Here is a 15,496-nt window from a genome sequence, read left to right as displayed (position 1 = left end):
CCTGGTCCGGCTGTGACGGCCGCCTCTTCTCTTGCAGGGTCGTGGATGTCCTGCTGAGAGCCATCATGCGGACCATGTGGTTTGCCGGCGGCTTCCACCACGTGGCTGTGAAGGGGCGGCGGGCCCTGCCCACCGAGGCTGCCATCCTCACCCTGGCTCCGCACTCCTCGTACTTTGATGCCATCCCTGTCACCATGACGATGTCCTCCATTGTGATGAAGGCTGAGAGCAGGGACATCCCGATATGGGGGAGTAAGTGGGACCCCCCCCTCCCATCCAGGACCCCTGTGAGCCCCCCATCCTCATCCCCCATCCAGGTCCCACACCCTGTCCAGGCCCCTGTGTGCTCAGCACCCCTGGGAAAGACCCCCGGAATCTCGGGGAAACTTGCTGGTGAGGTGGGGCCGAGGCCGTGGGCAGCACCTGAGCAGAGCTTTCCGGTGCCTTCCCTCCTGGATTCCTGACAGATCATCACTGGCAGGAAGGAAAACCGGTCCAAGGATGGTTATTCTAAGTCTTGGGGATGTCCTGAATTGCACAGTGAACCCCCAAAGTTCATGTTTGTCCAGAGCCTCAGAAACAAGGTCTTCCATGGCTGGAAACAAGGTCTTTGCAGCTGTGACCACATTGGAAACCGTGAGGCAAGCTCATCCCAGGTGAGGACACGGACGCAGAAGAAGGTGGTGTGGAATGGACAGAGGCAGCTGCGAGCTGAGGACCCTCCCCAAGCCTGGGAGGGAGGCGCAGATGCATCCTCAGGGCTTCCAGAAGGAACCGCCCCCTCTGACACCTTGAGCTCCAGCTCCTGGCTCCAGGCCCCAGAGAGGATAAATGTCTGTTGTTGAGGCCACCGGCATGCGGTCAGGACACTGAGAAACGGGGCGCAGCTGGTGTCCATCTGCCTGAGCATCGCTGAGGATGCGTCACTGCCGGCCTACTGCCCGGTCACCGGACACGTTCTGTAATGATGACGTGGGGTGCCTCAGCGACACTGAGCGCTGGCCCTGCTCCTCGGCCCTGGCCCCTGCCTGGGCAGTGGGTTCCCCGATTCCTCTGCGTTGGGGGGAGCCCAGCGGCTAGAGTCCCACAGTGAGCAGGCCAAGTGGGGATTCGAACCCTCTATGGTACACCAAAGCCAGCCTGGTGACTTCCAGATGCTTCTGCCTCTCATTGTGGTTTCTGCAGTGTCAGTGTCCCCCTCCACACCAGCTTGAATCGGGGCGCCTGCCCCTCCTCGGGCGGGGGCCAGGGAGCACATCAGCTCAGTGTGATGAGCAGGCGCTGGGGGTGTGGCGGATCCAGGACAGGAGCTGCCTCTGCCCCCCGCGCCCGTGCTCTGGGCCCCGGTGCACCTCCTTGGCCGAGAGGTGGCTGCGGCTGATGCCGACACCGTGGCGGGTTGTCGTGAGCGGGAAATGCAGGGATCGCCTGCGGCTTGGCTGTCGGTGGACAGTCGGGGCTGCGTGGGGTTGGGTGCTCCATAGAGGGTCAGTCCGAGGCCAGGTGGCTCTCAGAGGCATCGGTTACAGAAGCAGACGCGGAGAAGGCTCCCACGGACATGCGGCGCCTACCCCATGCGGGGAAGGAAGCCAGTGCTCGGGACACTGTCGTAGAGCTGTTGGGCCAGGAGTGGAGAGCCTGTTTTTCCAAATAAAGGATTATATCCCAGGTGCTTGGAAAGTCCACTGAAATCCTAAGGATATTGTGGAAGTTGGGCATTGACCGTGGTAATTGGAAAACATACAGTCGACTCATGACCTGAAAAGTCATTCCAAGCCCCGAAGTGGAAAGGAGCGCGGGCCATGGTCCCAGAGCTGGAAAGCCCCAGGGTTTGGGGAAGGGGCTCCTCCTGCTCTGTCCTCCCTGGAATGGCAGGTGACCCTGCCTCACCATGCTCACGGGGAAGTCGGCAAGGCCCCTGGAGGCTCGGCTGCCGCGGCCCCCCACCCCTCTCTGCGCTGCCGGGGCCACAAGCCTGCTGGACCTGCCGGGGGCCGCAGCCCTTAGCACGGCTGGAGAACGGGCTCTAGCGGCCCTTCCTGCGTGTTATTTTAGTTCTAAGCTATTCCATTAGTAATTTACAGGAAAGGAAAGGAATAGTGGCAAGCTAGTATCGGGAAGTTTTATTGAGAATTTAAATACACACTCCCGGTTTTTTGTTGTTTATTTTATTTTATTTTTGTCCTTTTGGGCATATTCTCCATTATTCGATCCAGTCCAGGATCGTGTGTTGCCTTTGGTTCTGTTTTTTTCCTTTATTAGGGAAGTTGTGTGTTTACAGAACAATCACGCATGAAATACAGGATTCCCATACGCCACCCTCCACCGTCACCGTGCGTTGCCGTGGGACATCTGCTGTAATCGATGGCAGCACATTTTTGTAATTCTATTAATTAAAGTCTCGGCTTAATCTAGGGTTCATTGTGCAGTGTAGTTCCATGGGTTTTTTTTTTTTTATTCTGTTACCATATGTACAACCTGAAAAATCCCTTTTTAACCAACTCAGATACATGTTTCATTGCTGTTAATTGCGTGCCACCATCACCACCGTCCATTCCCAAAGCATTCCCACATCCCAGTTAGGAGCCTGGACATTTACAGCCGCAGCCCCCCACTCCCTGTCCTCACCCTGTCCCCAGGTAACCTGTCCTCTCGAGTCCGGCTCTGAGGGTACTTATGCTGGTGGTTTCACGTCAGTGAGACAATATTGTCTTTTTGTGCCTGGCTTATTCCACTGAGCGTGATTCCTTCCGGCTTCCTCTGCGTTCTCGCACGCGTCAGGACTGCATTCCTTTTTACGGTGAAATGAGGCTCTGTCCTTTCCTGGTTTTGAGGGTCTCAGAACATAGCCCACTGCGCATCCTCTCGTGTGGGGCCCGGAGGTCCACCCTCTCGTTCCAATTCCCGAGCTGAGACCCCACCGGCTGCTCGTCACGCCTGGTGCTGCTGCTGGCGCCTGTTTCATAAAATGCACGATTTGGGGGCCACATGACAGCTCGTGATCATGGTGAAGAGAGGACCGCTCCGTCATTGCGAAATACCATGTTTTGGTTTATAAAAACCAGCGAGAACGCTCAGTCCAGTCAGTTGTTTCACTTTGACGTTACCTGTTTCCTTTTAGACGCCTTTCTATGCAGCTCTGCTGTTGCGTTTGTCCATTTATGAACCTTATCCAGTACCTTCTGGTACCCAGATGTCAAAAAGACGAAAGAGCACCGTTGCATCCTTTCAGCAAGACATGGAGGAGCCCATCCGGAAGCACCGATGGGATGGAAATCTGCCTCCCCTTTGTCCTCAGAACCCCACTGAAACGTCCACACACCTGTTCTAGAGTTGGAGGAAGTTCCCCTCGATGCTGTCGTCCGTCGCGGTCCACCCGGGGCCAGGAGAGCTGCTGCTTTGGCTCCCGTTTGTCGTCTGAGTTGTCTGAGAACTGGGAAGCGGCTTCCTCCGCCGGTTTCCTCTTTGCTGTAACAGGCACGTCTGAAATCTCATCCCCGTTCAAGGCAGCCAGCCGGCCCCGGCCCGCAGACGGAAGGACGGGCTGCCTCGCTCCGTGTCGTCCCGCTGGGCCTGCCCCGCTCCCCTTGTCTTCTCTCGCGTCATTCTTAGCAGAGTTGGGGCTAATGCATGAGTTAGGGTGAGATCCTCCCGGGAAGGGTGAAGTAGAAGGGTGTTTCGAAACATGGGAAAGATAAGTTCACGAACATCCACCAGGTATCGTAGCCTTATCGGGGGGTCCCACAGACCCAGCCAGTAACTGCAAGCTGGAAGGAGTTTTATTCCCCCCCATTTTGTAAAAATAAATTTTCTATCTGCTCTTTGGAAGATCTCCAAGAAGGAATGAAAGACATGAAATGTTCCTGATGAAGGGTGGGAACTCTCTGGAAAGAAAGACGGAGCCTAGACTGGATCTGGCAGGGTTGGGAGGTAGTGGCCTTGTGAGCTCGTGGGAGGTGGTGCCGCTGTGGCACCCAGCCCAGGAGGGCCGGTTGTGTCCATCTTGGCAGCCGCCACTGCAGCTCCCCAGGACAGGGGCCCCCACGGGTGTGGTTTCCTGTGGGGTCCATCTGCCGTCACCCAGGAAGGCTCACCAGCTGCTTTCAGCCCCATCCAGGCAGTCGGGCCTGGTGGGGTTCCCTGTCCGGGCACACCCCACTTCCCGGGGCCACATGATTGGAGTTGGGGCGGGGGCCGGGCCAGGGCCCCACTCCCCGTTAGCCCGCGGGCCCGTGGCAGCATCCCTGCCCCGTGCTGCCCTGGCCCGGTTGGCCTCCCAAGGGTGGAAGGGCCCGTCCACCCGCCCCCAGCACAGCCTCACCCTGCGGGGCCCTCCAGCCTCGTGGCAGTGGGGCCGTCCCGGGGGCCCGCGTGCCCTGCAGCGTGCTCTGACCTCCCCTCTCTTCCCAGCTCTGATAAAGTACATCCGGCCAGTGCTCGTGTCCCGCTCCGACCAGGACTCCCGCAGGAAGACGGTGGAGGAGATAAAGAGACGGGCGCAGCTGGGCGGAAGGTGGCCGCAGGTAGCAGCTGTGCTTCCTCTCGTGAATGGTTTATTCCAGCAGCTGGGAGCTTGGAGAGTGGGGAAGCACAGAGAGAGCACGGGGCTTTCCTGGATTCTGTTCTGGTTTGGTGTCCGCGAGCGTGTGAATCCAAGAATGTGTGTGAAGTGTCAGGTACTTTTGGTTTTGGTGTCTAAAATTTTAAAACTCTAAGAAAGAAGGAAAAATGTCTCAAATGCTTCTCTAGCTGCTGAGGAGCTTTGCTGAGGATGGATCGCTCTGTAGGTGTGAGGTTGGAGAGGTCCACTAACCGCCTCTTGGGGCCTGCCCACCCCGGCTGTGAGTCACCGCGCCGCCCTGTGGGTACATCCAGGTCCTCCAGGCACCCTGGCCGGTCGGCCCTGTAGGGACCCCCACGGCGCCCGGCCAGCAGCGTGCCCCAGGCATGGCGGGCACGGTCATCCCACTCTGTCCACGGGCCCTTGCACGGCCTGGAGGCGAGTGGAGGTGGCACCACCCTCTCAGTGCCAGCCATTGGAGGTTCCCCCTCACTGCCAGGATGCACACGGCTGCGTGGGTGCGTTTTCCAGTGCGGGGGGATTTGGGTTGATTTCCATTGCTGGATCTCCCATGTGAAGCAGAGTAATTGGAAGAAGCAGTGCAGATGGGGTTTCTTTCCTGCCAGCTCAGTGGGTGCTCCTGCTTCCTGGGCCAAACCTCCCCTCCTTGTTCTGGGGTCCCAGCCGGGCACCCCTCATGCAAGGTCCTTCCACTAGTGCTCCCTCCCCACCGGTGGGCTCTCCCCTGTGCCGTAACTGCTGCTTCCCATCAAAGACCTCCCGCTTTGTGCCAATCTACATCACGTGGCCTCATCTGACCCTCACGGCGCCTGGGGTGGGTGCCACAGTCACCCACCTTATAGGTGGCCTAAGGAAGGGCTCCAGGCCTCACAGGTGCAGGGGCCCACCCGGAGCCCGGTGCAGAACCCCATGCAGTGCTCCCGCCCCTGGGGGCCTTGTCTGACTCCCTTGAGAGATCCAGAGCCCCCGAGAGGCAGGCGAGCTCCTGCCCCCGCCCACTGGAGACGTGCTGCTCACCAGGGGGGCTTCATTCTGTGCTCATGGCACCCAGAACAAGAAAGAGAAAGGCAGGCTGGGCTGCGTGGAATCCCGCATTTCACCCAGCATGTCCAGAACACGGCCTTTGAGCCAGTAACCTATAGGTAACGTCACTGCAGATGTCTCACGTTCTCGGTCTGTCATCTGGGTCTTTGAATTGCAGGGGTTCCCATGGGTAGCACGCTCTCTATTGGAGCGTACACCCCACAGGGGCCCCGAGCCCAGCCCCCACCTTCATGGGGAGCCACGGCTGCCGTCAGGCACAGAATGAGCGTGGCTGCTTTGCTTTTTAGTTTTTATACCTACAAGTAAATGAGTGAGCTATTTCTATAAACAGGTGTGTGTGCGCAACATGTGCTTTTTCTTGTGGTAAAAAATTAATATATGCCAGGGGGTAGCCCTGTCCTACCCCACCCCATGTCTCCCACAGCCAGCCCCACACGCTCTTCCAAATTTAAGAATGCTTGCAGACACACCCCATGTCCCCAGAAGGCCTTTCTGCCCTGCTTCACGAAGATCCGGTACGTTCTAAGTGCGTGTGGCTCTCCACCCGCCATGCCAAGGGCAGGACTGACAGGCCTGCGGCCGCCCCTGCAAACCCAAAGGCCCAGTACATGCAGTGTGATCAGTGACGCGCGGTGGCGGGACGCTTGTCCTCTGTGGCTTGGTTCCGCAACGCGGGCACAGTGCCTGCCCACCGCTCCCTGGCAGAGCATCCTTTTGCCCAAGTTCTGAGGCCACCCCTGCGTTTCTTTTACGAACTGTGTTCAAAATAATGACATGCATCTTCAGGCAGCCACGAGCCCTCAGCTTAACCGAATCTCTTACACGAAGAAAGGAACATCAGGTGTTTGGGGCCTTTACCCCAGGTAATTACCTAGTTACTCCAAAAGCATCCCAGGAGGGCTGCCTGCCTCCAGAGAACTCCCACAAAGCAGCCGCTTACCTTGTGTACAGCTTTTCTAAATAATTACACAGGAGCCGTGACCGTGGGAGCCCCTTAAATGAGCTTGCCGGTCCCAGGATGTGGCAAGCCCCTCGCCTCGTCCAACCCTCGTCCCCTCCTGGAGGGCAGGGTGGACTTGGTGATGTCTGGAGTCTCCCCGATATCTCACGATGTGACAGGCTGCATTTTAACGTAGCTTCTGAGGGCTCGTCTGGTTTCTAGGGTTTCTAGGGCTGCTGAACTGGCAGGAAGGGAAACTACCCTGAAGTGACTCCAGTGGTGCATCCCTGAAACGGCCCGGATGCCTGCTCAGGGTCAGGACCCAGGACCCCCAGCGTCTGGGGTGGCCCCGGGGCCCTCGGCTGGGTACGGGGGTGGGGGCGATGCAAAGTCTGCAGCTCCCCACAGTCCGCCCGGGACCGAGTGCTCAGTAAAACCCCATAGCTTTTCCACTGAACGAGAGGGAAGCGTCTGGGTTATTTAGTGGTAAAGAGAAGCCATCGTGAGGATGTGCGCTGACCACCCACTGTATGGCCGCTAAAGCCGACTTACGTTTTTTCTTTCAAGATAATGATTTTCCCGGAAGGAACTTGTACCAACAGGACCTGCCTAATTACCTTCAAGCCAGGTATGTCGTTTTCTCAGTTACTCATTTTTCTCCCCAAGAAGGGGGAAGTATTAAAATAATACTTTAAACTAACAGCATCTGTGAATAACCATTTTACATTTCTCTGACGTGCTGGGGTCCTTAGATTAGGTTTTAGAATTTGGCCCAGGACTGCAGTGCTAGAGATGAGGAAATCCTCGGTGTGGAATGTTCTGAGTGTGACGGGGTGAGGGGCTTCTAGCGAATTCTGGTTGCTCCGTGTGAGGTCTTCTCCATCCCCAGCTGACTCCCCCAGAGCCTGGGGCCCCAAGTGCACACCCACCAGCAGCTCACAGACCCCTGTGCCAGGGCTCTGTCCCCTGGGGCTGCGGGACCCACGTTTGGACCCACGCCCCTTCCCCCAGGGCTCCCAGGTCCCGGGCCAGGAAGCCAGAGCCTTGGCTGCGGTCGGGGTGGGCAGGGCGCGTTCTGCCTCGGCCTTGGGTCGGGTGTTTGCCCGTGATGGTGCCAGCACCCACGGGGAGCTGGGGACAGCCCAGTACCGGCCTGCAGCCCATGGTCCTGTGAACGTGTTGGGCCCGGAGAACCCGGGGTGAGTCGGGGGATGCAGCCTGTCCTCCTGGCCAGCCTTCTGCAGCTCCTCCTCCGGGGCTCACCACCCTCCCAGGCTTCGCTGTGCTGGAGGGTTTAGGGTGCCCCCCCTTGGCCTCCCCCACCTGACAGCACTGCTGAGGAGCCGGCTGTGGCAGAGGGAGCGGGCTCTGTGGACCAGCCAGGGGGCCGGCTTGCACCCCAGGATCAGTGCCTTCCCGGCTGCTGGTGCAAGGAGGGGGTATCTGCGGGAACCCCGGGCAGCTTTGCCATCGCAGCTCCGCAGAGCATGACGGCAAGTCCCTCCCTGGACGTGGAGACTTCGGGCACGTCCTGCTTCTATGCGGACACCGCAGTCAGCACCTGAGGGGGTGCACTGTGAGCTCGGGCTGCCCAGGCAGCTCGGCCGAGGGGGCCTGAGGGATGCGGAGCTCACCTGGCTGCGAGGTGGAGGGCAGGGGGGGCAGGGGTGGGGCAGACCACCTCCTGCCGCAAGGAGGTGGGGACCAGGGGCCGGCCTCGGCCGTGGGCCTGCCCCTTCCTGGTGGCAGCTGAAACCCAGGCTCGGCAGGCAGCAGCCATGCATTCCCCTCCATGGGCCTCTGAGGCTGCGGGCATCCTCCCTCTGGGGGGGCTCCTGGGGGCTGTGTGTCGTGGTTGGAAATGCCCAGGATGTCAGGGAATGGCATTCTCTGCGTTGAGTGAGGGGCCCGCGGGCACCCCAGCCGCCCTCGGCAAAGGGTCAGCAGCAGGCTGGGAGGTGGGGTGGGACCTGGACCAGGAAGCCCCAACACCTCCAGGGGAGCCCCGAAGCCACCCAGGGACCCCAGAAGCTGCCCTGGGACCCCTGCCACCACCAGGAGGCCTGCATGCCTGGCTGAATGGCAGGTCGATCCTTCTTGACTTTGGCTTTGGGCCGGGAGGCTTTGCTGCTGAGTGATCCTGTCTGTGATCAATGTTGGCACTTGGTTGCAGCTGCCCCCTGGGGCCCCAGGGCACACAGCTGAGGGCTGAGCCTTTTCCGGAGCTCCTGCCTTCCAGTCAGAGAAATCCCTTCCTCCCGCCTTTCTTCACGGCCGCAGAGGCCTTGGCCAGTGCTGGCCATTCATCTCAGGAGGCCCAGGCTTGGGCCCATTGGAAGGCTCTGCAGGACGTGGCAGGGACACGCTGGGCATGGACACTGTGGCCCACCCAGGTCTCCTGGAGCTGGTGACCCAGCGAAGGCCCCCGTGACCCAAATCGACACAGCAAAATCATGCACAGCGCAGGGTCCTGCAGCAGTCAGGCCAACGTGCCGAGCCTGTGGCGAGGCCTTCGGCCACTCAGCTGGGTGCTGGGTGCTGGGTGAGTGGCCTGGAGCACACCAGACAGAGGGGGCCTGTCAGCTGGGGCGAGCCTGTGCTGGGGGAACGAAAGGGAGACCGAGGCTCAGGGCTGGCCTGGCCTCGGGGCAGTGGACTGGGCCCACCTCCCAGGCTGCCTGCCGCAGGGGAGGGCGTGGGGCACGGCCTCCAAGCAAATGCACCCTGGGGCAGGCACCCAGCCCCGCGGTCACGCCCCGCACTGCCCAGTCACACACTGCCCTCATCAGGTCCGACTGTGGTTTAAACTTGGGCACCACAATCCCGTCCTAAAATAGAACTCGCTTGAAACCTCACTGGAGCCGAGTGCCAGGGTCAGGGATGGAGACAGGCCTGGGCAGGGACTGGAGAGCAGGGGCAGGGGACGAGACCAGGCCAGTGAACGGGACCCTGGCATGCAGACTTGAGGGGCACCCGCCTCCCACTCCTGTTTCCATTTGCCCCGGGCCTGGGCGGCTCTGGCTGTGCGGACGCTGGGCTGGGCTGGCACCGCCACAGCCGTGTCCGACGTCGCGGTGTCTCCGGGGCAGAGTGGCCTGTGGGCAGGCAGGCCTGGGCGGGCAGCTCCTCGTGTCCTCTGAGCCCTGCAGGCCCAGCCACTGCCACCGCAGACGTCACAGGGGCCTTCCTATCCTCTGCAGGTGCCTTTATCCCCGGAGTCCCAGTCCAACCCGTGGTTTTGCGGTACCCCAACAAGCTGGTAAGTTTCGTTTCCCACGGATTGAGGTGGAGGCAGGTTCCCTGGTACGGCTGCCTGGGAGGCACTGGGCGGCCTCTGTCCTGCTTCTCCGTGCCTTCTGCTTTCACACCAGGGGTGGGCACGGCACGGGGACCCCAGGGCTCCCAGCGCTGGCCTGGCCAGGAGGGTCAGGGCAGGTTCTTGAAGGTGGGCCCACCCTGAGGCACCCAGCATTCCAGAATATTCCCAGAGCCCCCCCCCCTTCGGGGCCATGGAAGCAGCCCCCCGCCTGCCCTGGCCTCGGTGGGGCCTCTGTGTTTCCTCAGCTGCTCTTGCCCTCCACTCCTTGCAGGCAATTTGAAACTTAACAGGCATTTCAGTTTCTAGAGGCTGGAGGCAGGGGCAAGGAATTGCTGGCTTTAGGGTCTTCCCTTTCTGTGCCTCCGTTGGGAGCAGAGCAGAGGACAAGATAAAGAGGGTGGTCGGGGCCAGCACTCCCAGGAGGGTGCTGAGGGGCCCCGAGCTCGTGGGGCGAGCCTGGCTGTGGCCCCAATCAGGGTCCAGCCCCTGCCCGGGCCTCTGCTTCTGCATCAAAGCAGGAGTCTGGAACCCTCCCTGGGAGCTCTGCCAGACTCTCCATGTGGGCCAGGGGCCGCCTGCCCATCCCTCCTGGGGGGCTCCAGGATGTGGAGGCAGTGAGCACCCCTCACCCAGCAGACTTGGCAGAAGGGAAAGCCCTCATGTCGGGTCCTAGGTGTGCTGCGCCAGGGGCTGGGACAGGGCCGGGGCGGCGAACGGGGGAGCCGGGCCAGGGGCCGCTGGGACACTGATGGGCTTACCTGCCGAGAAGGTGCTGAGGTCGGCGGACGACGGGGCTGAGGCCCATGGAGGGCGGTCAATGTCTGTCACAGCTGACCCTGTCCCTTTCTGTCCCTTTGCCCCCAGGACACAATCACGTGGACGTGGCAAGGACCCGGAGCGTAAGTGGGATGCCACACAGCCCCCCGTCTAAGTCACAAGGTCCTGAGGCCGTGCAGTCACCCCTGGACCCTGGGCCTTGTGTCCATGCAGGAGCTCAGGCCGCTCTGACCCCTGCCGCTAGGCGCCCCCGGACACACCTGGCTCCATCCTGCCCCCATGTCTGGGCCGAGACTCGGCTCACAGTCGGCTGCTCCAACAGGAAGTTCTGTCACTGCACCCAGTTAGCCCAGTGCGCAGTAGCCTGTGTCCCCTTGCAGCCCCTGGTGAGGACAGCAAGGGCTTTGGGGTGTACAAACCCATCGATGCTCCCCACGCAGCCCAGGGCGAGAGGGGCCAGGCCTGTGGTCATGGGCACTGTCGTCCCTGCGGGGTCGGACACGACTTCCTGAACAGGGCATGAGCTCCAGGGAGCATGCAGGACAGGCGGGTCTTGGCCTTGGGGTGCCCACACTGGGGCTGGGGCCCAGAGGGGGAAGGGTGGGCCAGGCCCAGCCAGCTGAGAGCTGCTAGAGGCAGCACTTCTGAGGCTGGAGGGGTAGGGGAGCAACGAGAAGCAAGGTGGAGCTAGGGGGAGGGGGGGAAGGGGCTCCCCGGAGGCCTGGGGGCCTGGGCTGGGGCTTGGAGGTGACCATGAAGAAGCGGGTGGGTGGGCCCGAGGAGGGGTCTCTGCAGACAGGAGGATGGTGGGGCCAGTCACTGAGCTGGGATCCCTGGGGCGAGATGTGGGGGAAGATGGCGTGACCGTGGGTCAGCCAGGTATGCAGGTGGCCAGGTGCCCTAAGCTCACGGGAAGCCTGGGAGGTGGCTGGCGGGACAGCCAAGGCCGCCAGGGTGGACACCGCACAAGAAGAGTGAGGCCTGTGGAGCTGCAGCAGCCCCGGGCCCCTGCCACCCCCACCATCTCTGCCACACTGGGGGTCTCGGGCTCAGGGGGCCTCCCTCTTGGACCCAGCAGGGCCCCTGGAGGGTGTGGCCGAGAAGTTTTGCTCCAGGATGGGTCGTGCTCTGGTGGAAGGGCTGAGAGTCTCCCTCTGGCCCCGCCTGACACTGCCCCGCGTGTCCTTTGCAGGCTGGAGATCCTGTGGCTGACACTGTGCCAGCTTCACAACCGCGTGGAGATCGAGGTTCGTCCGGACAGTGACCTGCGTCTGCCCACCTGGACTCCCTCCTCGGGCAGTCGCATTGCTTCATGCCTTGTTCACGGTTTTGAGTCCTTTAGATAGGACTTTTTAAAACCAGGAAGGAAGCTAAACCCTCGCTCTTCCATTGGGTTAACGTGGCCTGCGGGAGTATAAACTGGTACATGTGTGGTGAGCTATTTGGGCTCTTCGTTTTCTGGACACAGGTTCTGCACAAAGCTGCTGGGTGTGTGATGTTGCCCTCCCAGTTTACTGCTTTGTGGATCCCATCCCCTGCCTCCCAGTTTTCAGCCTGTGGGATGTCTCTAGAGTCACAATATCCATCCCTTCGGCTGAATTAAATACAGTTATGTTCGTACAGCCTGTAAACTGTAAGCGGGCAGACATAGCTCTTCTTCTCTTGAGAGGGGCATCGATGTGCTGCTCCCAAACCTAAAAGGACGGCTGAGCCGGGCGACCTTACATGTGTAGTGAATTGCTGCAGGGTAACGCGGGATGTATGGTGGCCTGGTTTTCCGTCAGCTCGTTCCCGTCATGGAGACGAGCCGCGGTAATGAAGGACTGAGCCAGGCCCTGAGCCCGGCCGAGCTGAGGAGCTGGCCCTGCCGCGCGGGTATTTTGAGCGGCTCATTCCGCAGGTGGCTGGGCGGCAGTGGCCAAGCGCGGCTCTGAAGGAGACATGCTGGCTGGTCCACAGGGCAGCCGGGGACGCGGCCACACCACCCGGGCCTCCTGGGGTTCTCTGAACAGCCGAGTGTCAGACCTGAGGTCTGATTTGAAGAGCTGGAAAGCAACGACGGGGCTTTGTGCGGTCCTAAGTCTCCCGACTCGGGCTGCCTGCACGACAGTTTGTTGTCTGCTGCTGCAAAAACCTCCGTAACGACAGCCTCCTTCCCGTGTGGAAAATAATCGTGGTGCCGTCACCAACACAAAAGCGAGAACTTTAGAAATAGAAAAATGCACATAACTCTCCCGTATTTAAAGACGAAACCCCGGTGCTTATCAGAAATCAGAAACAAGATGCACTGGCTGCTGGGAGCTTCAGGCACAGGGCAGGGCGGGAGCTGCTGGTGGGGGCGGTGTGTGCAGGTGTGTGCGTGCAGGTGTGTGTGTGCAGGTGTGTGCGTGCAGGTGTGTGTGCCCCCACGTGTAACAGCTTTGCAGGCTGTCTGGGCAACCCAGCCAGTCTCAGGATTGCCAGCACGCATGGGGGTGGTCTTCAGTGGGTGCTGGGGGCACCCATGGGAGTAACGCTGCCTTCTCTGTGTGCAGTTCCTCCCGGTGTACAGCCCCTCGGAGGAGGAGAGGAGGAGCCCGGCTCTGTACGCCAGCAACGTGAGGCGCGTCATGGCCAAGTGAGTGGGTGCGCCCTCCCCGCAGCACATCCCTGGGAGCTCCCTGCGCACGCCAGTGGCTTTCCTGACCCCCCAGCTCGGTGTTCCTGCTCCCCGTCACGTCCCCCCACAGCGCTGCTGGAAGGACCAACAGCCCCAGGAAGATTCCGGTTCTGTCCCTGCAACTCAGGGCAGAGCTGCCATCTGAGAGCTCGGTCCCCTCTGTGCCCCTCCAGGGGTGCAGCTTCTCCCCATCAGGTGCCCGTGGGGGACGCTGCAGCTCCCGTCGCGCTGCCCTGACCACACTCGTCCTGGGGCTTGCGACATGCTCACTCGCAGACTGGAAATGAACGTCTGCCTCCTGGGTGGAGATGGCGACAGCGTCAAGTCCAGCTGCCACACTAGGGAGCCCCAAGTCAGTGACTTGGAGTTTGGGGTCTGTGTTGGAGCCCACCTGTTTAGGGCTGAGAGGGACTGTAAACTGCTTCTTTGCTCCCAGGGTTTGGGGTGCCCTTGCTCAGGGGACTGAGCACTGTGCTCTGTGCATCGGGGGGCTGGGGTCTGCCGTGGGCTGAGTGAGGGCCTTCTGCCCCCCAAGGTGAGGCTGTGCAGCCACATGCCAGCTCAGCTCCTCGCTTCGGGCCACCCCACGGGTCCCCTCGCTGCCCTGCTCGGCCCCGGCCCCCTGGCGCTTCCCCTTGGGGACGGGTAGGAGGGCAGACCGGAGGCTCATCCCCTACAGCTCTCCCCGGAGCGAGGAGGCCTTCCCTGGTCGTCACTGGGTGACGTGCTCTGTGGAGCCCCAGGCCCCCGCCCAGCTCAGATAAATGGAGGAGGGTCTGCACCGAGCGTGTGACCTGTGCCCACAGGAGAGCAGGGCTCAGGCGGCGTTGCCAGCAAGCTCCTCCCACTCCGCCGTTCGCCGGCTCGTCAGACGGGGTGCCCTGCAGCGTGGACTCGTAACATAGCCTGGGACTGTTCAGGCTGAAGTTGCTAGAACTCTTTTCGTGTGCCAACACGAGGGTGAAGAGTGGGCGTGGGGACCCACAGCTGGGTCACCCCGGCGCTCTTGAGGTGCAGGTCCACCTGCCGATGGGGCCTCGCGGTGGTTCTCCCGACACGTGGCCATTTGTCCTGCTCCCTCGAGGAGTTTCCTGGGGTGAGCGCCAGCGGCTCGAGGGCCCCGAGGGGCTCCTGCTGAGGGGACAGCGGGTCTCCAGAAGCCCCGGCACCCGGCGGCCGCCCCCCTGCTGGGAGGCTCGTTACATCGTGGCATTTCCCTGGCCACGTCCCCATGCGGCAGTGTCTGCTGCTGGCGACTGCCGAAGAAAACCTCTGCGTGGGCCGCCCGGTCTCTGCAACCAGAGCTTGTCACCCCCTGGGGAAAGCGCCTCTGTCCAGGTCCCACAGAGGGAGGGGACACCTGAGAAAGGCCCTCGCTCCCCGGCAAAGCCTCTGCGGGCGCCCAGGCACAGACATGCCTGTGAACCCAGATCGGGGGACACGGGTCCCCGGAGCCTGTGGGGTGGGCGCTAGCTCTGGGCTTTGTGCCCCAGTGTGCCCCCCCCAGCCTTTCCCTCACCGCTGGCACCCTCAGCGCGTCTGGTGCGGTGCCCAGAAGGGTGCTGGCCGTCGGAGCACGCCCCACCGTGGACCGTAGCGGGGAAGCCACCCTCTGCATCTTCAGCACCTCCAGCCCCTCGTGGTCCCCGATGCCCAGGTGTCCGAGGCCAAGGGGCTGGGGGAGGCGGGTGCTGATGTTACGGTACCACCTCTCCTGTCTGGCAGGGCCCTGGGCGTCCCCGTCACCGATTACACGTTTGAGGACTGCCGGCTGGCCCTGGCGGAAGGACAGCTGCGTCTTCCTGCAGACACCTGCCTCTTAGAATTCGCCCAGCTCGTGAGAGGCCTCGGGTGAGCTTGGCTGTCCACTCTCCCTCCGAGCTGTTGGCAAGGAGGTCCCTCCCTCAGGCACTGGGACGGCATCGGAGGGGTGGAACATCTTTTCCCTGCACGGGCAGTCCAGCCTGAGCCAGGGCATTGGATTGGGGACCCTGTGGGGACAGTGTCAAGGGAGCATGCAAGAAATGCAGGTTCCTAGGCCAGGCCCACTGGAACCCCGTCCAGGCCTCAGCCCAGTGACCTGGACTTGTATAAAGACTCCAAAGGTCTGTGTTTCTGCAACTTCCACGTGGTTGATCCGGGGCCCGGGCTGTCCTCATGGCTCATGGCAGAGGC

The 15,496-nt window shown here is 61.4% G+C and overlaps 1 protein-coding gene across 3 annotated transcripts in view; it reads left to right on the top strand.

Moving 5' to 3' along the window:
- Nucleotides 1-15,496, top strand: part of LPCAT1 (lysophosphatidylcholine acyltransferase 1) — a 53,205-nt gene that overhangs the window by 27,860 nt on the left and 9,849 nt on the right. For all 3 annotated transcript variants that reach the window (XM_037798824.1, XM_037798823.1, XM_037798825.1), the window contains 8 exons: nucleotides 38-252; nucleotides 4,411-4,523; nucleotides 7,134-7,194; nucleotides 9,767-9,825; nucleotides 10,750-10,784; nucleotides 11,855-11,909; nucleotides 13,197-13,279; nucleotides 15,047-15,172. In XM_037798824.1, coding sequence (XP_037654752.1) covers nucleotides 38-252; nucleotides 4,411-4,523; nucleotides 7,134-7,194; nucleotides 9,767-9,825; nucleotides 10,750-10,784; nucleotides 11,855-11,909; nucleotides 13,197-13,279; nucleotides 15,047-15,172 — 747 coding nt within the window. The remainder of the gene's footprint in view (nucleotides 1-37; nucleotides 253-4,410; nucleotides 4,524-7,133; nucleotides 7,195-9,766; nucleotides 9,826-10,749; nucleotides 10,785-11,854; nucleotides 11,910-13,196; nucleotides 13,280-15,046; nucleotides 15,173-15,496) is intronic.

The sequence above is a fragment of the Choloepus didactylus genome, chromosome 11 (assembly GCF_015220235.1).
Source record: "Choloepus didactylus isolate mChoDid1 chromosome 11, mChoDid1.pri, whole genome shotgun sequence".
NCBI lineage: Eukaryota > Metazoa > Chordata > Mammalia > Pilosa > Megalonychidae > Choloepus > Choloepus didactylus.
Note: the sequence above shows the minus strand (reverse complement) of the source record. Positions and strands in the feature narration are given on the sequence as shown.